The sequence below is a fragment of the Desmodus rotundus genome, chromosome 9 (assembly GCF_022682495.2).
Source record: "Desmodus rotundus isolate HL8 chromosome 9, HLdesRot8A.1, whole genome shotgun sequence".
NCBI lineage: Eukaryota > Metazoa > Chordata > Mammalia > Chiroptera > Phyllostomidae > Desmodus > Desmodus rotundus.
This window is the reverse complement of record NC_071395.1, coordinates 76,176,528-76,199,958: the sequence shown is the minus strand read 5'-3', so window position 1 is coordinate 76,199,958 and position 23,431 is coordinate 76,176,528. Positions and strand designations below refer to the sequence as shown.

The window sequence follows — 23,431 nt, the reverse complement described above, 5'->3', positions numbered from 1 at the left end:
ATGGAAAAAACTAAATAGACTTTTTGGCCAACCCAGTATTTATTTTTTGCCAATCTGACCAAAAAAAAAAAAAAAATTGGTGTAACTTTGATTTATTCACACTGGACAGCTATTGTTGTGTTGGCTGTTGTCATTTTTTTATTTGACAATCAAAGGGAAAAGAGGTCAGTGCCCCTGACTAAACAGTCAGGTATTGCATGTTTTAAAAATTCTTGTAAGACACCCGTGTGCCAGCTGCGGCAAACCAGTTGAAAATCACTGACTTGGCACAATGTTTATGAGGTTTATACATGGTGTAGCATGTATCAGTACTTCATTCCGTTTTATGGGCAAGTAATATTTCATTGTATGGATAACCACACTGTGGTTTATTAATATACAAATAATCACATTTGTGGTTTGTTTCTCCATTTACCACTTGATGGACATTTGGATTATTCCTACGTTTTGGCTATTGTGAACAATGCTGCTATAAATATTCACATTCAAGTCTTTATATGAATGCGTTTTCATTTCTCTGAGGTAGATGCCTAGGAATGGATCATATAATAAATTTAAATTTAACTTTTTAAGAAACTTGTGCCAATTTAAAATGCTGCTAAAGTGAAAACCTTAAAAAAGAAAACCAATAGATCTTACTTATAAATAAGGCAATGAAAAGAGAACAGAAATAGTCATGGGGATATAAAGAATAGCATAAAATACAGTCAGTAATATTGTACTATGTACAGTTCCAGGTGGGTACTGGAAATTCAGGGGAGGGGGAACACATTGTAATGTATGTGACTGTCTAACCAATACGCTGTACACCTGAAACTAATACAAAATAATATTGAATGTAAACTGTAATTGAAAATTAAAAAAAATAACATTATAAAAGAACTGCCCCATCTTCTTTTCTGTTCCATTTTTAGTCATCAAATGACCAATCATTTTGAAAAACTCAATGCCCTAATGCTTGAGTGCAAAGACAGAAGAATGTTCTAGCAACCTGGTTACCATGGAAACTTCAGATAGGTACCATGGATCCAAGGTCCTCCAATACCTGCAGGAAAAATGTTCTAGTATGGGAGTTCAGAAACCTATTGCAGAATCTAATCTTGGTTCTGCAACTGATTAGCCATGAACTTAAAGTCAATTCAGTTCTTAGACGTCAGTTTCTCCATTTGTAAAATTAAGGGATTGGACACAATAATTTAAGGGTCTTTCCAGGTAAAATTTTACGGCTCTATAAAGAACACTGTGAACTAGTACTAAGGTGGTCATTTAAATATTTATAGAGCAAATTATAGATATGAAACAATAGAAACAGTTACTGAAGATATATATAATAACCACACAACAGTAAACATTTCAATAATCCTCCACTTTGAGCCCATAAAAATTCTTTATTCTTCTACTACATGATATAACGACAAAGTAACACCACTGAATATATATTAAAAATATATAGTGGTTGTTAGATGACATGCCCTACTCTTAGAAAAACACAACTTTAATAATAAAAGAACTTGTGAAAAGAGTGATGATAGGCAGGATTAGATTTCAGGAATATATATTTGTTTATTGTATATACAAAAATTACACTCTATACTTGAATATAACGGTTTCTTGTGACCTTTAAGAATGCTTCAGGGTACTAACTTATAGGGAAAAAATATGAGAGATTAAGAACAAAAGTTTAATATAATCTACAGCAAATAGAAAGAAAATGGCCATAGTGAAATCTAAAGAGATACATTAAGAGCTTACAAGCAATGACACTCTCATAGTAATGAGCAAACCCAGGGTTCCAGAATTTTGTTTCCAAACAGCACGACCCACTAAAAGGAATCAGAGTTCTTTAGATAAATGGCTTTTTTAGGTTTGGAGTCATCAAAGTACAAAATTAGTCTGGAATATTTTCTTATATCAGAGAACAGAACATGCTCAAAGATGAGGACCAGTCAAAGGGACACAGGCCACCCTGAAAGGGCTTCCATTGGCCAAATGTGGAGCAATCTGAATGAAGAGCGCTAGCAAGGGATTATATTTCCCTCTCCCTCTGTTTCTCTCCTTCTCTTTCTCTCTCCCTTACCCTCTCTCTAAAAATAAATTTTTTAAAATATTTAAATAAATAAATAAAAGGGTGAATTTCATAGTATGTGAACTATACCTAAACAAACAAATAAAATGGAAATGAACAAGAAGTTTTTAAAAATCAGAGAAAAGTAGCCCTGGCTGGTGCAGCTCAGTGGATTGAGTGCTGACCTGCAAACTGAAAGGTTACCAGTTTAATTCCCAGTCAGGGCACATGCCTGGGTTGCAGGCCAGGTCTCCCCAGTTGGAGGTGTGAGAGAAGCAACTGATAGATGTATCTCTCATGCACTTTGATGTGTCTCTTCCTCTCTTTCTTCCTCCCTCCCCCCAAAAAACTAAATAAAATCTTTTAAAATATAAAAATAAAAATCAGAGAAAAATAATAAATATGGGAGAGGTAGATAATGGAGACTTCTCATACACAACTGGCGTTGCTGAGTAAGAGAACCAACGGAATAGAACAAAGCAATATTCTAGGATATGGTTCAAGATAATTTCCCCAAAACAAAAGACTCACTGTGTTCCGAGAAAAACTAATGCAGAATTAGCAACAAGAACACATACCTAGAAAAGTTACTAGACTTCCAGTGTTAAGAGAAAACAATTCTTTAGATATCTAAGGCAAAAAGGTTCGATCACCTGTTGTGGGGTGGAAGGGTAGGCAGCAAGGTAAAGAAAGCTGGCTTCAGATGTCCAGCAGGTACAAAGACAAAAGAACAGTGACTTTGGAGCCCTCTGGGGAAAAAAAGGATGTTACTCAACAATTTTATACTCAGCTAAATTATACTTTAATCACAATGACAACAAATTAACATTTTTGAGCATACAAGAACTCAAGGAATACAAAAGTTCTCTTGATCCCTTTGTGAAAAAATTCCCAATGGAAAAAGTTCAACCAATCAAGAGACAGATGAAAAAACTATGGCACAAGGACTAGCAGTGAGCATTGAAACTATTTTAAGCACAGAGCTAAAATTAAAACACCTGTGAACTGTAGCTACAAAATACAATGTAAATGTTTGTCAGCTATGATAATGTACACATAATTAAAATTCAGGAGGGGAAATGGGAAAAGAAAAGGTATTTAATGCATTATTTCCTTATCTTTTATACATGGGGTCAAGATTTCTTCTGGCATTGACAAAAGCAGCAGAGATAAAAGCTGACATTTAAGACTATAAACACTAGAAAAATTAAGAGAATTAATATAATCAGAAAAAAATCATGTGACAAAGAAAAAGGAGGTGAGCCCTAACTGGTGTGGCTCAGTTGTCTGGGTGTTGTCCCGCAGAGCAAAGGGTCATGGGTTCGATTAAGAGTCTGGGCACCCGCCTTGGGTGCAGGTTACGTGTCCCCAATCAGGGCACGCCAACAGGCAACCAATTGATGTATCTCTCCCTCCCTTTCCCTCTCTCTAAAAATATATAAATAGCCCTGGCTGGTGTGGCTCAGTGGACTGAGCACTGGCCTGCAAACCGAAAGGTCACTGGTCTGATTCCCAGTCAGGACACATGCCTAGGCTGCAGGCCAGGTCCTCAGTTGGTGGCAATGTGAGAGGCAACATCTCACACATGGATGTTTCTCTCCCTCTCTTTCTCCCTCCCTTTCCCCCTCTCTAAAAGTAAATAAATAAAATCTTTTAAAAAATTCCCTTGAGAGAAATTCAAATTAAATATATACATATATATATATATATATATATGTAAATAAAAGGGGAGGTGAAAACCAGATCAGTGTAAAGAAAAAAAAGGAAGCAATCAAAACCGCACAACGTAAAACAAGTGTGAATACATGTAAACAGTAAATCCGTAACTCAGATCATAAAGCCAAAACCAACTATGATAGATTATGCTGTAAACAAAAACTATGCCCAAATCAAAACCCACAGATTGAAAACTGACACTTAAGCAACAGTATTCCAGTCAACTTCTTTTAAGTAAAAAAGAAACAGCAGTCATGAACCTTACCATAGATAACCTTACATTTTGAGGGGGAAAAAGGATTAAATGAGATGAAGAAAAACCTGTGTAGGATCAAAAATACAAAATTCTGGAGCAAAGTCAGGAGAATAAAGTGAGTGAGTACATTTAGGTGGGAACTGGTGATGTTTTAAAGACCTATTTCTATAAAACAGTGAAAGTGTATTGTATAAATATATCCTAGCAATAAAGTCTCATTTAAATATATGACGTCTATTTAAAGGGATATTAAGTCTACTCTCAGACATTGGAGGTACAGACACATTAACTCTGTCATTTGTGGGGACTGATAAAAGAGAGTTAACCCATGGGCAAGCAACCATGAACCTATTTTTGCTTCACTCAATCACAGAGCAATTGCCTCAATTTTCAAATTAAAAAAACAAAAAAACAAAAAATTCACACTACCTTTATATTTCTTCCTCATTTAAAAGCAGTACAAACTCAGGTTCAACGAGATAAATAACGCAGCAATAAAAAGGTGTTAAATACAAGAATATTGTATTTTTATTCCTGTGAAAGCTATCAAGCGTGTAAAAAAGGTGAGCCAATTTCATTTCTTCAATGGCACAGCAATGAGTCAATTTTTACACATGGAAAGATGTTTGTATCTGAGTACCGTACTATGGCATTCAAGTAAATTCACATTCTTTATCCTATAACAGTAGCTCAGTCTATTTCTAAACTTCACTGCTAACCATACAAAAACATATATATCCCAATATGTCTATGTTCAATGCCTTAAAATCTGCAATGTAAAATTTTGGAACTTTTGTATTGAAGAACTTAACCTACATCCACTACAAAATAAACTTCAACAATATTCCTTAAGAGCAGTATCTATTGATTTAATTACTGTCCTACTACTTCTGAATGTTATTTTGTACTAGCGTTATTTTTTTAAAAATTTTTTTAAAAGATTTTATATTTATTTACTTAGAGAAAGGGGAAGGGAAGGAGAGAGGGAGAGAAATATTAATGTGTGGTTGCCCCTCATGTGTCCCCAAGTGGGGACCTGGCCCGCAACCCAGGCATGTGCCCTGACTGGGTATCGAACCAGCAACACTTTGGTTTGCAGGCCCGCCCGCGCTCAACCGACTGAGCTACACCAGCCAGGGCTGTACTAGCTTTTAAATAAAATTGTGAAACTTAGGAACTGTAAACTCAAATATGTATAAGGTGCTACTCAAAATTCCAGTGCCTGACAAGATATGGAGCCTTGTGCTAGAATGTAAATCAACACACTGAAGAAAGTCATGCAAAGAAACTGCTGAACTAAATGTGGTGAAGGTCCTTTATCTCTGTAGCTACTAACAAAAAGATTGTGGCCAAGCAGCGTTCAATGACCACACTTTTAGCAACTCTATGTCAAAAGACACCAGAGGACACAAATAACAATTGCAAAGGGTATGGCCACCACTCAGTTCTAGGTAATTAATGTCAAGGGGGTTTGCAGCTCAGTTTTGCCAAATCTCTAAAATTTTCAAATGAACCAGCAACCCATAATTTTATATTAAAATTTCCTGATTCTTAAAATCCACACAGGCAATAAACAACTGTAAGCCTTATACAACGCATAGGCTTATAGGTCGTACCCTCTACTGTAAGGGAATTATAAAAAAGTTGGGGTATCTGGCTACTCCACACTTTTAAAGATGAAATATAAAAATGGTTCACCCTCCTGGCTGGTGTGGCTCAGTGGATTGAGCACTGGTCTGTGGACCAAAGGGTCACCAGTTTGATTCCCAGTCAGGGCACATGCCTCAGCTGCGGGCCAGGTTCCCAGTGTGGGACACACAAGAGGCAACCACACACTGATGTTTCTCTCCTCTTTCTAAAAAAAAAAAATAATAAAAAGTTTCACCCTCTTTAAGCACTATTTTGTTCAACTGAGTTATATGGAATAGGTTAGATTTTTAAGAAGTTGTGATAGCTGGCATTCATTCCTTTATTTACTCAACAGATAGTTATTATGTGTCAACTATGTGCCAGGCATTTTGCAAAATGCTGGAGATACTGCAGTAAGCAAAAACAGATAGAATCTCTCCCTTCACGAAGCAGAGGGTCTGGGCAGAGGATAAGTATCAATCCAAGAATCACTCAAATACATGTAAAATTGTAACTGTGAAGAATGCTATAAAAGGTAGGTACAAGGTGCTATGAAACCTGCATAGTAAGTGGAACTGTCTTAGGAAGGTCAGAGAAGGTTTCCCTGAGGAGGTAGCTGAGCTAAGAAGGAGAGTAGAATAACAATTAACAATGGAAAGAACTAGGGGAAGGAAACATGCACTGCATTCTAGGGTCCCAGGTAAAGAGAATGGCAGGTACAAAGACCCTGAGGCAGGAGAAAATTTATGGGGAATTCCAGGTACTGAGAGGGCCACTGTGTCTAAAATGCAGAGGGCAAGGTAAGCATACATAGCTCAAGATGAGGCTGGAGAGAAAAACGGCCAGATTATGTAGAGCCTAATAATTAGGGTAAATATAAGTTTATCATCTAATCCAGGACTCTATGAAAGTGCAAGTAAAAGCTGTTGCAATCACACCAGAAAATTATAATCTATGTTAAGCATTTAGGTCCGGAATGAAATAAAGTCAGACCAGCAGACCAGCATGGAAGCACGGGCGCCAATTAGGAAACAATTGCTGTATATGAGTTTAGAGGCTGGGTAAAGGTGGCCATGGCAAAAATAGTGGGGGGGGGGAAAAAAAAAAGGAAAGAAAGGAATTAAGAGGTATTTAGGAGGGGAAATTTACAAGATTTGGTGATGGACTGATATGTGAGGTGCAGGAGGATGTACTTCCTATGAGTCTGCACTGTTCAAGAGGCCAGACAGTGCCATTCACTGAACGCAGGGAGTCTGGCAGAGACCCATTTTTGAGGAGCAATGCCATAAATCTGAGCTGCATCTGAGACATTCAAGTGGAGATACTGAGTAAGCAGTGATCTTAGGCTCAGAGCTCAGAAAACCAGTCCTGCAGAGACAAATGTGTAAGTGGTTCCCAAACAAACAAGTGAGGCCCTGGCAAGGAGAGTGCTTAAGGAGAAAACACAAACTGAAAAGAGCTTAACACTGCGCCTTGAAGAATCTTTTAATGGCTGAATATACAATCAATTCAGAGAAATCTACACAAGGAGACAGAAAGGGTGGAAGAAAGAAAGCCAGAAAGTGTGGTGTGGTGCCAAGGAAGCCAAGAGAAGAGGGTGTCCATGAAGGAGAACAGTGTGAGCCAAGTGACCTGCTTCTCAGAAGTCAACTGAGAACCGAAACTGGATTTAGTGACAAGATCACTGACGACCCTTTCAAAAGCTACTCTGGTAGTGGTAGAATTAAAAACGAGAGAAAGATTAAGAATGTGAAAAAAGTAGAGACAGTAAAAACAAACAATTCTTCAGGAGTGGAGCTGTGCAAGGGAGAAGAGAAATGTGGCCATGAAAGCCTGGAGGGGGTTTCATTAACAATGTTTGTAATGGAGAAGTTACACATGTTTAAAACTCAGTGGAAAAATCACAAAGGCCACATACATGAGATTTCTGTCGAGACAAAGCGCATTAGTGATTGCCAGGGGCTGAGGACGAAAAGTGGGGAGTAACTACTTAACAGGTGTGAGGTTCCTTTTGGGGTGATGAAAATGTTCAGGAATTAGCGGTGATGATGTCTGTACATCTTGTAAATATACTACTAAACTGTATACTTTAAAATGGTGATTTTACAGTATGTAAATTATATCTCTTTTTTAAAAAGTCAAAGGGGAGAAGCTGGTAGAGAGGGATTAAATATTTAAGAGGAGTATCAGACCGTGTAAATTTCCTGTGATAAAGAGAATATATGAGAGAAAGTACAGATGGAGTATTTAATTGAACTAGAATATACTACTAATAGTAGTAATAATATTTGGTTGTTGAACACAACCAAAGCCAAACCCGTGGCTTTCAATTGTGTTTTCCACTAACTCATTCCTCTTTACATGTGAGTCTAAAAAACTTTAACACTGCCCTAGCTGGTGTGACTCAGTCGATTGAGTGCCAGCCCATGAACCAAAGGGCTACCAGTTGGATTCCCAGTCAGGACACATACCTGAGTTGCACGCCAGGTCCCCAGTAGGGGGCGCACAAGAGACAACCACATATTGATGTTTCTCTCCCTCTTCCTTCCTCCTCCCTTCCCCTCTGTCTAAAAATAAATAAAATATTTTTTTTAAAAAAACCTTAATATCTCCATGGGTTAAATAAACAATTAGTAATACACAAAAGCAAAGATCCTAGAACAGTGAAAATGATTATTATTGATAATGCTAAATTAACCAAAGAACCCAAAAATCCTACTTGCAAAATATTAATAAACTACCTGGATTATCTCTTAAATACAGATCCCCATGCTAACTAAAGAGCAAACGATAAGAAAAACCTGGTCATCCAAATATCTCTTTACTCTTTCCAAGTACAGTTAAGAGTATTAGCAATTTTCTAGCAAAGCGCAGTGACTTATCCTAAATTCAACGAAACTTAAAAAAAAAAAGAAATCCAACAGTAAGAGAAGCAGTTAAGTAAATTTGTTTTAGTTAACAAAAAATTTAGGAATGACCCAAAAGTAAACAATAGGGAGTAGGGTGAAGAAGCTGTAATACATCCACACAAGAGAATACTCCATAGTCGTTAAAAGGAGTAAGACTGGACTGATCCACATATTCTTGTGTAAAGAGGGTTCCTTGATTAAAAAAAAAAAAAAGCCACAAGTTTGATAAAAGCATATATGTACAAAATGATCACATTCTTGTAAAAAGAAAACAAAAACAAAGCAAAAAAAGACCCTGTATGTATTACACATGCATAGGAAAAACAGTCTGGAAGGCTCTGGCTGGGTCCTTCAGTTGGTTAAGAGCATCGCCCAGAAAAGCCAAGGCTGCAGGTCTGATACTTGGTCAGGGTACATTCAAGAATCAACCAATGAATGCATAAATCAGGGGAACAACAAATCAATGTTTCTCTCTCTCAAATCAATTTTTAAAAAGTCTGGAAGGGTTAGAACCACTTCTGAACATGGAAATGTGTGGAAGATGAGTAGGAGTACAGATTTTCATACTCCTCATATTTTTGTATTATCTGAACACATTTTATATAGTATTACCTTCAAAAGTGTTTTGTAACAATATGAAAAATGTTTATAATTGTCATCAAGTGGTGGTAAAAACAAGATGTATGATTCTACCTCTATCAAAATACAACTGCAAAGCTCTGGCTGGGTGGGTCAGTTGGTTGGGGCATTGTCCTGTACATCAAAAGGTTCCGGGTTCAACTCCTGGTGAGGGCACATACCTAGGTTGCAGTTTCCATCCCCAACTGAGACACATTCAGGAGGCAACCAATCAATATTTCTCTCTCACACTAATGTTTCTCTTTCTCTCCCCCCCAATCAATAAACATATCCTTGGGTGAAGATTAAAAAAAAAAATAGTACTGCAGCTTCAATCATTACACAGCTTCATGAAACACTTGGAGCGAGAGAAATAGCAATATACTGTTTCCTTAGTGTCTTCGGAGTTATTTATAGAAACAGTTCTGTCATTCAAAAAATATATATATGTATTTACTTTGATGGACTAGAGCATACAACTTATTAATAAGGAACCACATCCTAATCACCAAAAAGTATAAGATGCATCAAGCAGAGGCTAGTCTAATTGAAGAAAGTAAGCTGAAAATTCAATGAAGAGTTGATTCTTACATTTTATTAGTAAAACAAGTGTTAATTTTCCTACTTCTAAGAAAAAAAAAACACTAATGTGAGGGTTGGAAATCTTTTTGTAGGACAAAGTCTAGTCGTCCGACTTTACTAGTTAAGTATTTAGGTCACTTTAGCACCCTGGGACATTCAATAATTCTGAGCACAGGCAAGATCTTTTTCATTTTCATTCCTTTTTTCTTTTTTTAGATTTTATTTATTTCTTTTTAGAGAGAGGGGAAGGGAGGGAGAAAAAGAGGAAGAGAAACACTGACAGGTATACCTCTTGCATGCTCCCAATCGGGGCACTGGCCATCAACCCAGGCATGTGCCCTGACTAGGGAATCCAAGCAGGAGACTTCGGTTTGCAGGCCTGCACTCAATCCACTGAGCTACACCAGCCAGGGCTCATTCTCATTTCTGAGATCACAGGAACTAAAATTAGCTCTCACATGGAAATTAGTAATTTATTCCATCAGTCTTGATGTTTGTTTAACACATCCAGCTTCACAAAACAGCCTATTGTCAATAGGCTCCTGTCAGATTTCCCTAAAATGACTCCTGCACTGCTACTGATGAATACAGTATTACCATTATAGATGGTATTTGGAAGGATACATTCTGTTACCCATGGTTAAAATATCAATCATTCTAACACTGATTCTCTAACACAACAAAGGCTGAGGCCTCCCGATTTTACTTCAACATTGGTTTCAATTTATTAGATCTGCACAGAGGTGGTAAAAATGGTACAGCCACAAGGTATCACAAAGCCCTTCAATGCTTGCCTTGCCTCTTCCCAAATGTTTTTTTCCTGAAAAAAAATTTTTTTTTAAGTCACATCAGCCTATCACAAAACAACCATTCTGAACATCACAGCTCACAACCTTTTAGTCCCTTTCTGTGCACAGCATATCAGTGCAGATATTTTGGTTTTAGTTTGAAACAAAATTATCATGTTTTATAATCTCCAACATCCATTCTATAGACTACATGCTATTCCGATGTACAGAACTTCATTCTAAGAACCTACCTACTGGGTATTTAAATTATTTCCAATTTTCCTTGTTATAAATAGCCTTGGGATAAACACCCTCAAATATATATATTTTTCATTTATGTATGCTTTTTAGAACTTTCAAGGTGCAATTCTACCAGCATTTTATCACAGTCACTTAACTACATTTCTGCCACTGATGAACACTGTAATATTTTATCTTTGTTAATTTAGTCCATTTCCCCCCTTTTTTGTGAATTACCCATTTTTATCCTTGACCTTATCTATTAAGGTTTTTTTTTTCTTGTTGTCTTATAAGAGTTCTATTTATAAGGTAGTTAATATTTTGTCATACACTGTACACATTTATATTGTTTCATCACCTTTTACTTTTAGTATTTCCTGGTATGTAAAAGTTTTTACTTCCTATGTAGTTAAATCCATCTTTTTTAAAAAATTAATTCTATCCTTGGAGCATTCTTAGAAAGACCATTCCTACACCCAAAGTTACAGACATTAACCTTTATTTTTTTTCTGGTACTTAAAAAAATAAATATATTGAAATTATTAAACTATCAGGAATTTCTTTCACATCACATGTAGGAAAGAGAATATAACAACACACCCCTCTCATGGCTCTCCCAACTGCATCTATTAAAAATCCATTATTGGGCCCTGGCTGGTGTGGCTGAGTGGATTGAGTATGGGCCTGTGAACCAAAGGGTCACGGGTTCAACTCCCAGTCAGGGCACATGCCTTGGTTGCAGGCCAGATTCCCCAGTAGGGGGTGTGCGAGAGACAACCACATATTGATGTTTCTCTCCCTCTCTTTCTCCCATCCTTCCCCTAAAAATCTAAATTTATCTAAAAATAAATAAATAAAATCTTTTTAAAAAAATTTCTGGCTTTAAAAAAAGAAAAAAAAATCCATTACTATCATTCCCACCCCTAATGACCTGAAATGCTACCCTTATTCTACACTACAGTCTTTACATGGTGGGGTGGTTTTACTTCAGAGTCAAATCCTAAAGTAAGCACATAAAGTAAAAATCCAATATGGTTAAAATTACACTGCAAATTCTCTTTAATCATTCAAAGCCCTGTGACATATTGAAATTCTGAGAAATACAGGAAAGGAAGATTCACCCTCCCACTTTGCACTCCCTCTGGGAGGTACACTATTGAGTACAATGACTGGCAAGAATCACCATCTGATTCAGTGTGCACATGCAAAGGTTCTGCTATTTAGAGAGGGACAAGTGTGTTACCAAAAGCCGTTCTGCGAGGGATAACTGATAGCCCATTCTTGCTCCCAAACTACTATACTAATATTTTAATGACTCTACCTTCACAATATATTTAAATTTCCACCTGGGAAAGTTCATACCCTTATGCATTTCTACCACTCATTCGGAAACACTGTATCACTTTTTCTCCCAAAAACTTTATAAGGATAGTGACTGGGGAAAATCGACATTTTCACTACAGTAAGTCTTCCCTTCAGAAACACACTATGTACCTAGATTGCTCATGTCTTCCCCTGGGCCCCTGATGGTAATTCTTTTATGTTACATAGATCTTCATACATCTTTGCTATTGTCGACAGAATCTTTTTGCAATTATAACTTCCAACTAGTATTTGGAAAACTATCAACTTTTTTTTATTTATTATGTTTTATACTTTTTAGTGTTATAAACCTGAAAAGTTATTTGAAAAAAAAGAATTGCATTCATTTTGTAGGTTAAAAAGTTGATTATATCACCTGGCCAGGTGGCTGGTTCACTCAGGTAGAGCACCCTGCTACACCAAGATTGTGGGTTCGATCCTTGCTCAGGGAACATACAAGAAAACAATGTTTGTCTCTCTCTCTCACTAAAATCAACAAATACATTTAAAAATTTTTTTAAGTCGATTATATAATTTAGACCCTGTAACAGTAGTACTTAACCTTGTTGGGGTCAATAACCCTTTTAAAAGTGAAGTTCTAAATTATAGGTTAAAGCTTTGAACTCCATCTCCCTAAGAAAAAGAACATATACAAAAAAGGTATTTTTATCTAATTCTCTTTGTAGCATTCATGGATCCTCTGGAAGTCTCTTAAGGCCATTGTTCTCTGTTTATTTTTAGTTACAGTATTAACCAAATACTGTTGGGTATTAACCAAAATATTGTTTTAGTTATTAACTAAACAATAGTAATATATATTGAACAATATACTGTTTGGTTAACAGTTAACAGTATTTCTACCCAAGTATTTCTATTTGGGTAGAAATACTAAGAAAAATGTCTCCAAATTACATCAAACACATCAAAAAATATGTTTCTGTTATACGAGTATTTTTCAAAATGCTAAAAGTCTTCATTTTTAAATCTTCAAAGTTATTTATCAATATGAACAGCACCTTTTCCAATTTCAAGTGTTTTTTTGCTTTTTCAGATTTGGAGGGAACTCTCATTTGCCTAGTATATTTCTGCCCATCGTTTTTTCATTTACCTGTAATTTTGTTTTAGGTATGCCATACATAAAGAGCAAATAAATTTTATAGAGAAATTATTCTCATGACTCAACAAATATTTATTTTAAAAATGTCTGCTCAGAAATGTTGTGATAACAGATCTGTTTGGTCTCTCTGGGTTATTATTATTTTTTTTTAATATAAATCTTTAACCTTAAAAATCCTCCGGTTCCTCAAAGTCTAAGCAACCAAGTCCGTTCTACTTGCCTGCTATGAAAGGCTCTTTGTGACTTGTTCTGTTTTCCTTTCAGTCTCATCTTCTTTTATTCCCCAATCCACTGTCCTATATCCACTTTAGTCCCATCTACATGCAGTTCTCCAAACTTACCATGCCTTTCACAAAATTCTGTTCTATGTCCTTGGAATTTTTCTCCCTGCTTCTCTTCATCCTTCAGTATTCATTTCAAAGACCCAGGGCTTTTACTAACAACACCCCTGTATCACCGATATGTCTCTCTTCAGACTTCTATTTTTAATAGCTTACAAAACACTCCACTTGAATATCCCAGACCTCTCTCTCTCTATATGCTGGAAACCGAGAACATCATCTACCCCAAACCAACGCATTTCCCCTTGGACCGTATTTCAGTAAATGGCACTACCACGTAGCCTCTTGCTAATTTGAAATCCAAAGAACCATACTTGGCTCCTACTTCTTAATTTCCAGTATGTCCTGCTAATTCTATCCACGAATTTCTCTCAGATTCATCCAGTGATCTCTATTCCTACTGTCTCTACTTAGTTAAACTACCAATGTATCTAATTTGGATTATTAAAACCATTTTCTACTTACTTCCCTATACCTCCAGCCTTAATTCCCCCTGCTATCCATCTTCCACAATGCTCCTAGAATACACTGACACAATTCTGAACATATTATTCCCCTACTTTAAAATTAGTGGAGCCCTGGCAGGGTGGCTGAGTTGGTTGGAGTGTTGTATGGTACACCAAAAGGTTGTGGGTTTGATTCCCAGTCAGGGGATATGTGGCAGGCAACCAATTGATGTTTCTCCTGGCCCTCCCCCCCAATTCCTCTATCCCTAATGTCAATAAATATATCCACAGGTATGAATTAAAAAAAAAAAAAAAAACCTTCAGTGGATAAGTACAGGGATAGATAACTCTGAAGACACAAGAACTCTCCACACCATGTCCTTAAGATAAATTCCAAACTCCTCACTGGGCCTTAGGAAGTACTGCAAGCATAATCCTCCCCAGCCCCATCTCCTGTCATTTGTCTACCACATCCTAGGCATGTTCAACTTTGCAGTTCTGCTACTATTCAGTGCTCTTTGCCCATGCTGCTCCCTCTGCCTGTAACACTGATCTTTCTACCTAGCTAACTCCTATTCATTCTTCAGAACTCAACCAAGATACCACTTGTGTTTCAAATGATTCTCTAAATCCTGAAGTCAGGGCCAGGTCTTCCTCCTCTGTGATTCCACTGCACACCCCTCAGATTCTACCACATTGAGGCAAACAAGGTTAACTGCTTGTTTATGTGCATACTTCCCCCACTAGTGTGTATACTCCAAAAACGGCAGTGACGATGCCTTTCTTCTTCTTCTTCTTCTGCCTTTCTTTTCCTACTGAAATCTTTAGGCAAAACATATACCAAAAAACTGGCCAGACTCAGGATAAGAAGTGAAAATTAGTTGAAGAAATATCAATAATTTAAGATATGCTGATAATACCATCTTACTGTCAGAAAGTAGCAATGATTTGAAACAACTTCTCATGAAAGTGAAAGAAGTACCAAAGGACTGCACTTGAACATCAAGACAAAAATCAAGACAGAAGAAATATACAACATTAACATTGACAATGAAGGCACTAAATATTAAAGATTTTGCTTACACTGGTTCAGTCATCAATTCAAATGGAGACTGCAGCCAAGAACCAAAGAGAAGGCTGAGACAGCAGAAGGGTGCAAATGGAAGAATTCGGAAAGATCACCAGGAGCAAACATGTGTCACTGGAGAACACCCACGTCCTCGTACTCCCAATTACTATGTACAGATGTGAATGCTGGACAGTGAAGAAGGCTGATAAGGAAAAAAACTGATTCACACGAAATACGGTGTTAGAGGAAAGCTCTAAGGGCCCTGGACCACCAGAACAATGAACAAATGGGTTCTAGAGCAAATTAAGACTGAAACATCGCTGGAGGCAAAAATGACAAAACTGAAGCTACTTTGGGCATATTGTGAGAAAGCAGGGTTCTTTGGAAAAGACAAATACTGCTGAGAAAAATAGAAGGCAGCAGGAAAAGAGGGAGACCAGATATGAGATAGACCGACTCCATAAAAGAAGCCAAAGGAATGAGTCCATGGAGCTGAGCAGGGCTGTTAGGAACAGGACACTATGGACATCACTCATTCACAGGGTCACCAGGAGTGGGAGCCAACTCAATGACATGTAACACATATCTAACATGTCTTTCTTGTTATAATGGTTTTCCCAGAACTTAGCACAAAATAGTTAATCAATAAATACTCAGTAGTACAAGCATTCACAATTGGAGCTGTGCTCAACTTTTTACTGAATGAAGTAGATAAACAAACTTAAAACCATGGTTCTGGGGCATGTGATCTTACCTTTTGGGGATGGAGGTAATGCCACAGATCACTTTGAGAATCCTATGAAAACTAAGGATTATTTCCCAGAAAAATGAATGTAAATATATTCTAGAAACACTTTTATATGATTTCTAAGGTATCTTGATCCTCAGGTGAAGTCCTGCCCTAAGGCCTCTATTTCTAAAGTCATAAGAAGACTGCTAGAAGGAAGGAAGAAGTCAGCCCTATAATTCTGTTATTACTTACCTTCCCTCTTCTCCACAAATCCTGTTCCTCCTTCTCCCCATAGCTAAATTAGCACACCTCTCCCTAGGCAAGCTTAGAACTGCCACCCCTCTGTAATTAGAAATGCAATCAAGCATTTCCTTCTCAAGGGTGTATCGCACACACCTGTTATTCCCATACCATTGTCATGTCGACCATTTCCTGAAGCACGCATACTATTATTTTAATTTTTAAAAAGTCAACTTTTTGCCTTAACTGTAGTAACATTCTAAGTAATAATATCAGTGCAATCAGTTTTGATGTCATAGTTATTATTTTCCTACCTCAAAATAACACTTGAAAAAAGGACTCTAGACCGTCACCAGCCACCAAGTTTTTGAACACAATCCTAAGGTCTCTGCAGTTGCTCTAAGATCTCTGCCAGGTAAGAAATAATTTGGACACTGAGAAGTTTTTTCTATTTTGTTTAAGCCAGAGGAAACTTCAAAATATTTGGTTCAATTCTCTCATTTTATAGATTAAAAAATTGAAGCCCGGAACCCTGCCAGGTGGTTCAGCTGGTTGAAGCGTCATCCCACACACCAAAAGGTTGAGGGTTCCATCCCTGGTTGGGGTATGTATGGGAGGTAGCCGATTGATGTTTCTCGCTCACATCAGTATTTCTCTCCCTTTCTCTCTCTCTCTAAAAAAATCAAAACATATCCTCAGGTGAGGATTAAAAAAAAATCTAAGAGAAAGAAACCCAGAGATGGTGACTTGTTCAAGGTCAGATGAGATGTTTAATGAAATGTCTAGGATTAGCATTCAGGTCTACTATCAGCCCAGTACATTTTCCACTACACTGAATCCATTCAGATTACACTAGAATAACACAGTATCAAGAATTCTTCATCTGTTACCTACCTCACTCTTCCATTCAGATTTATCTGAACATGCTGTTTAAAATCTGGATATTTGGATGCCAGATATGCAAAATCAGGAGGTTTGTCCTTGTATCTATTTCTTGCATGCATTGATTTACTCAGAGCCATCTTTAAAAAGAAAAAAAAAAAGGGAAAATCAGCATATTTGTTTTAAAAAAATCTTAATGAGGAAAAACTGTGGTTGCCAAGTCAACAGTTCCAGCCAACACATCCTTGCCAATCTAGTGAGAAAGTAGAAGTTATATTTTTAAATATATACAACAAATAAGAATATGAAAAGAGCCTCAACATCATCTGTCATTAGAGATATGCAAATCAAAACCACATAAGATATCACTTCTACTCATTAGGATGGCTACTATTAAAATTTTTTTAGAGGAAAATAAATGTTGGAAAGGCTGTGAAGAAATTAGAGCCCTCATGTATTGCAGGTGGAAAACAAAACAGTACAACTACTATGGAAAACGGTTTGGTGATTCTTCAAAAAGTTAAAACAGAATCACCATATGATCCAGTATTTCCACTCCAAAGTATAAGCAAAAGAACTGAACTCAGGGATTCGAACATATATTTGCCTACCAATGTTCCTAGTATCAATATTCACAATAGCCAAAAGGTAGAAACAACACCGAGTATCCACAAACCGATGAATGATAAACAATGTGGTATATACATACAATAAAATATTACTCAACCACAGAAAGGAATGAAGTTCTGATATGTGCTGTAACATGGACAAACCTTAAAAACATCATGCTAAGGAAAATAAGTCACACTCAAAAGGAATACTATATTATACTAATATTGTATAATCCCACTTATATGAGGTACCAAGACTAGGCAAATTCATGCAGGTAATGTACAGGTTACTAGGGATTGGGGGGAGAGAAGAATTATGAGTTATTCTTTAATAGGTACACAGTTTTTGTTTAGGATAAAAAAACCTTCTAGAAAGGGTTAGTGGTGATGCTTGCACAACATTATGAGTATACTTAATGGCAATGAATGTACACTTACAAATGGTTAAAATGGTCAATTTTATGTTAAATATATTTTGCCACAATAAAAAAATGTACACAACATATGACAAATTTTTTTTCTGAACCAAGAAAGAAAATTGGAAACCATTCCTTTAAAAGCATCAAAGTGGTAGAAGGTACTATAATCTATAGACAGAAATATTATAATCAGAGGTTAGTGTTTACAGTGGCCTTGCATGGATTGAATATTTTTAGGGTAACAAAGATCACTGAAGTTTCAAAAAATATGTTCTATTCCAACTTCCTTTATAAATTTCAGTCTGGTCATTCCTAGGGAGCTAAAACAAATATAACATAATTTTGTCTCCTACGAGATTACAAAGAGGGAAAAAAAGTTAATGCACTTATACCAAGAAATAAAAACCAGAAGACAGGCCACTGCAGTGGTTTAGTAAATCTGTAAGTAGTTGGTAAATTAACAATATTTTAGAGCCATGGCCGGTGCGGCTCAGTTGGTTGGGCGTCGTCCCAAATTCCTAGTGAGTTCAATTCCTAGTGAGGACACATGTCTGTCTCCGTTGCAGGTTCGGTCCCCAATCAGGGAGCCTACGAAAATCAACCAATTGTTTCTCTCTCTCTCTCTCTCTCTCTCTCTCCCTCCCTGCCCCTCTCTTTAAACCCTCTATAAAAGCAATTAAAAAAAATGTCTTCAAGTGAGGATCAAAAAGAATTTTTTTTTAGAATACTATGTATCTCTGGGGGAGTAGGTGATTTTTATTTTCTTCATACCATTCTACATTTGCTACTCTTTTTTATAATGAGCATTCATCTAAACAGTATTGTATGAGCCAGAAACCTAGGAATCATTTGATTGCTTTCTCTCTCACAGCCCAAGAAATCAAATTGTGGACTTAGTCTGCTGAATACCTCTCAAATCCATGTATCTTTCCCTATCTCCACCATTATGAGCCCAATACAAGATACCTACACTGCTTTAACAGTCTCTTAACTGGTTTCCGTGAATCCACTTTTATTCTCTCTATTCCTTTTTCCACCTCCGCATATACCCAACTACTCAAAGCATTACTCTTAGGATAAAATTTTAAAACCTGCCCTGGCTGGATAGTTCAGTTGGTTGAAACATCATCATCCCGGCTGCACCAAGGTTGTGGACATATGCAGAAGTCACCCAGTGAATGAATGCATGGACAGGTAGAGCAGCAAGTCAGTGTTTCTCTCTCTAAAATCAATAAATAGAAATGAATTAAGAACCTTACTTCAGCATACAAGTAAGGTCCAGCCTGGTGTGGGCTTGCCTATTGCTCCACTATTAGCTTGTTACACCCCGGCCTCATGTTTCTGTCCCTCCACTCTGGCAATAAGTTAACAGGCCACTCCTTTTACCTGCAACAGCAATTTTCAACCTTTTTCGTCTCATGGCACACATAAACTAATTACTAAAATTCTGCAGCACACCAAGAAATATACTGTTTTTTTTTTCTTCCAATCAGATGGGGAAAAAAAGGTATAATTTTGATTCATTCACACCAGATAGCCATTGTTGCTGGCTGTTGTCGTGTTTTTATTTGACAGTCTAAGGGAAAAGAGGCCAGTGCTGCAGGTACTGCATGTTTTAAACATTCTTTTCTTTTTTTTCTTAGAAAGAGGGGGATGGAGGCAGAAAGCGAGGGACAGAAACATCACCTGGTTGCCTTTCATACATGCCCAACCGGGGACTGAGCCCACAAACCAGGCACATGGCCCTAAACAGGTGCTCTGCCCTGTGTGGCTCAGTTGGTTCAAGTGTCATTCAGTAAGCTGAAAGATCATGGGTTTGGACTGCAGTCAGGTGACATGCCTGCGTTGCAGGTTTGGTCCCTGTTGGGGTGTATAGGAGAGGCAAACTGAGGATGTTTTTTGCCCTCTCCCTCCCTCTACTCTTTCTCTAAAATCAACCAGCATGTCCTTGGATGAGGATTTAAAAAAAACCCACAAAAAACAAAAACACCCCCACCCGAACCCCAGCTATTTGACCCCTATCTACAACTATTAATAAAAAACAAAATCTTGAGACATACCAGCGTGCCTCTTGCACACTGACTGAAAATCACTGGTCTATAATGTTCTTTCCTCCCCTATTCATCTGATGAATTCCTACTCATCCTTACTACCACAGCTCAAGCATCTCTTATTCGGGAATCTTTTCTTCCCTAATCTGCCCAGTTAAGTCCTATCCCCTATTATAAGGTTTCCTAGCAACAAGCACCTTTTGTTCGCAGGCTATGTTAGAAATGTAACTACACAGCAATAAATAACACTCTGTTTCTGAAGGTTTTTTGACAGCTTTCTACACTGGAAATTTAACAACCATTTTCAAAAATAATTGTCTTCACCTTTCCAAATCATATATCCAACTGCCCACTAGACTTCTCACTTGAATGCCTCAAATATTTCATGCACATGTCCAAAATTAAGTAATTTCTACCCACCCCAAAATGGTCCTCATCTATCTTCTCTATTTCACCAAATGACACCACTATCATTCTTGTGGCTCACAACCCAGAAATCTTTAGCATCTTCTCCACCCTACCTCCCCCATTCCAAACACACTATGTCCTGAATATTCTCTATCTGCTAATTATTTCTTGACCCTATCTATTTCTCACCCTCCACAACACATCTCTAGCCCAGATCATTATCATTTCTCTATAGTTCCTGCAATCCACTTTTTACACAGCAGACAAGAATTCCCTCCCCCATCCCACGCAAATCTATCTATTTTTGCTAAATCCCTTCAGTGGCTTCCTGAAGCTATTAGGCTGATAAAGTCCAAAACTATTACTATTAACAATGCATACATAATCTAGGCCTTGTCTATCCCTCCAGCCTCCTTTGTTACCACTTACCCCTTCCAACACTGTACTCCAGACATATTGGTCTTTTCATTTTTCTTCTTTTATTTACTGACAATTTAAAACTATGTTAACTTAGATGCATTAAGAACAATACACAGAGCTCCTAAAGTAAAGCCTGAGATTAACTACCCACTATGACCTGCCCAGTTGGAATTTGTGATCAGACCATCTTGTGTGGTTATTTTTGGTCACTGAGCTTGTCAGGTTTATTATAACACACAGACCCTTTTACGCTCATGTATGCCAGATTCAATTCATTTCCTACATTACTCAACCTTTTTGGTCAGAACAGATACAGAATGAGTCAATAAAGCCACTTCTTTGCTAACCAAGCTCCTCCTATAAGCAATGGGTTCTGAGCCAATCTATGAGATTCCTCAATTTAATTGAATGTCAACTTTAACCTGGCAACAGCATTGTCATTTCCTTCTCTCTAACCTAATCTACTTTTGTCTTCCTGGCTCATTCTACTCTAGCTGCACTGGCCTCCTTGTTTATCAATTCTGGTACATACCTACCTCAGGACTTTTGTATTTACTGGTGGTCTGCATGGATTTCTCTTTCCCTAGAAATACATACATACAAGATACCCTGGCCTTGTTCAGGTCCTCAAATCAAATGTCACCTTCTCACTGATGTCTTTCCTGAGTACCTCTACTTAAAGTGAACACACTCCTGGTCTCCCTTACTAGCTTCAATCTTCTACACGGAACTTACCCATTTGACATTCCATATATTTTACCTTTTTTTTTTTTCAATTTGCCCTGCCAATAAGTTTCATGAGGAAAAACCTCCTGTCTATCTTGTTCACTGTGATTTCCCAGCACCTAAATCAGGGCCTAGGAGAGTAGGCACTTAGTAAGTACTTGTTGACTGAAAACATGATGTGTAACTATTTTCATTGTCCAGACCACTGAAACACAGCACCCTCATTCTTGGTAAACAGTCCCCTACACCTCGACTCTCAAAAAGGTTCTGTCCTAGGGTTGGGGCTTTTTCTTCCGGGTTGCCCAAGTCCGCCCAAAAAGTCAAGTAGGTTTCTCTTGACCCTTAAATAATCTTCAACTACCACTTACCGCGGTCTGAATTCCACTTTCATAACTCCTAATTCCTTATTAACAGATTCCCCCCACTTCACCCCAATCTCCGTTTTTTCCTCGTTGACTTCCCTCATAAATCCGACTTTTTCTTCTAGTCCCGCCAGTCCCGCCACAACCAATTCTCCCTCTCTTCCATTCCTTCCACACCCTCATTTTACCCATTCAGTTTGTCTTCCCACTTCGGTTTCGAATCTCTCTCAACCACCTCAGCCCCTTGGGGTCTTCCCTAGTTCAATACTAGTCTTCGTTCAATTAGTGAATTCCCCGCCCCCCACCCCCACCCCCAGCCCCAGCTGGGTCTCTCTCCCTAAACCCAAAAGTAAGCGCCTCACAGGCCCAAAACCCGGGAATGAGGAACCTAGGTGATACATGGATTAAGTGAACTCGCAACCCGCATGAAAGATCGTAAGTGACTCACCTATGGAGTCCAAATTCCAGCCAAAACAGCAACTTGGAGTGGGCCTCTAACACGAGAATTTTAAGCCACCCGCAGCACGAAGCTCCTAGAAACGCACAACATACGCTCCCAGCGCGCCGCCATCTTGAGCAGCCATCCAGGCTCATGATTGGGCCATCAACACCTCGCGCGATTTGTAGTAGACGCTGGAGAAAGAAGAAACTGTCGCGAGATCTGGAGTTCGCGGTTCCTTCATACAGAAAAAGGGGCGTGGTAGCAAGCGGAGCCTTTTGCGTGAAAACCTACATTAGAACCTGCTAGGTAACTTGTTTTTTACAAATGTAAATTTTTTTTTACAGAGTTGATTTCTCGACCTCACAACAGACTTACTAAATCAGTCTCTGGGGTTGGTCAGAATATATAAGGGGGGACGAGGGGCAGGGGAAAATGCTTTTGGGTTTGAGGGCGGGCAATTAGCGCTTACTGTGCAACTAGTCTCCTGGATATCTCATTTAAACATAGATAAACGGTGAGATAAGAAAGAGTAGTCTGGTTTACAGAGGAAGAACTTAGGGTAGTTTGTTCAAGATCTTACATCCAGACGACATCAAATCCACGTTCTTTGTATTTCTTCACCTGCCTCTTGAGCTGAAAGCGCTGTTAAATGCGTTTCATTTTTCTTTTCAACTCGGTTACATGAACATTTTACCCTCTGTCAAATAGAGTGAGCATTAGTTTCCCCATTTTACAATTGAGATTAAAGGGTAATTACTTGCAAAAGGTATACAACTAGTAACAAAACTAGGACTACAGTCTGTGGATCTTCACCTAGTACCGGTTTCCATTTAAAAAAACAAACAAAAAAAAGATCTTGCCTAGGCCCATGTAATTAATGTGAAAGCTTCTGGCAAACTGAGAATTAGGGAGTAAGGAATGGCGATCTCAGCTTTACGCAGAACTGAGTGTATCAGTAGTCATCCAAGGAAAGTTAAAAGAGGTGGGTTTTTTTTTTTTTAT

The 23,431-nt window shown here is 37.8% G+C and overlaps 1 protein-coding gene across 2 annotated transcripts in view; it reads right to left on the bottom strand.

Annotated features, from left to right (window-relative positions):
- METTL16 (methyltransferase 16, RNA N6-adenosine) overlaps window positions 1–22,575 on the bottom strand; it is a 66,111-nt gene extending 43,536 nt beyond the window's left edge. For both annotated transcript variants that reach the window (XM_045198977.3, XM_024564684.4), the window contains exons 1-2: window positions 22,436–22,575; window positions 17,003–17,130 (exon numbers count right to left, since the gene is read on the bottom strand). In XM_045198977.3, the coding sequence (XP_045054912.2) occupies window positions 17,003–17,130 (128 nt within the window). In that variant the 5' untranslated portion in view covers window positions 22,436–22,575. The remainder of the gene's footprint in view (window positions 1–17,002; window positions 17,131–22,435) is intronic.
- Between the last annotated feature and the right edge of the window lie 856 nt (window positions 22,576–23,431).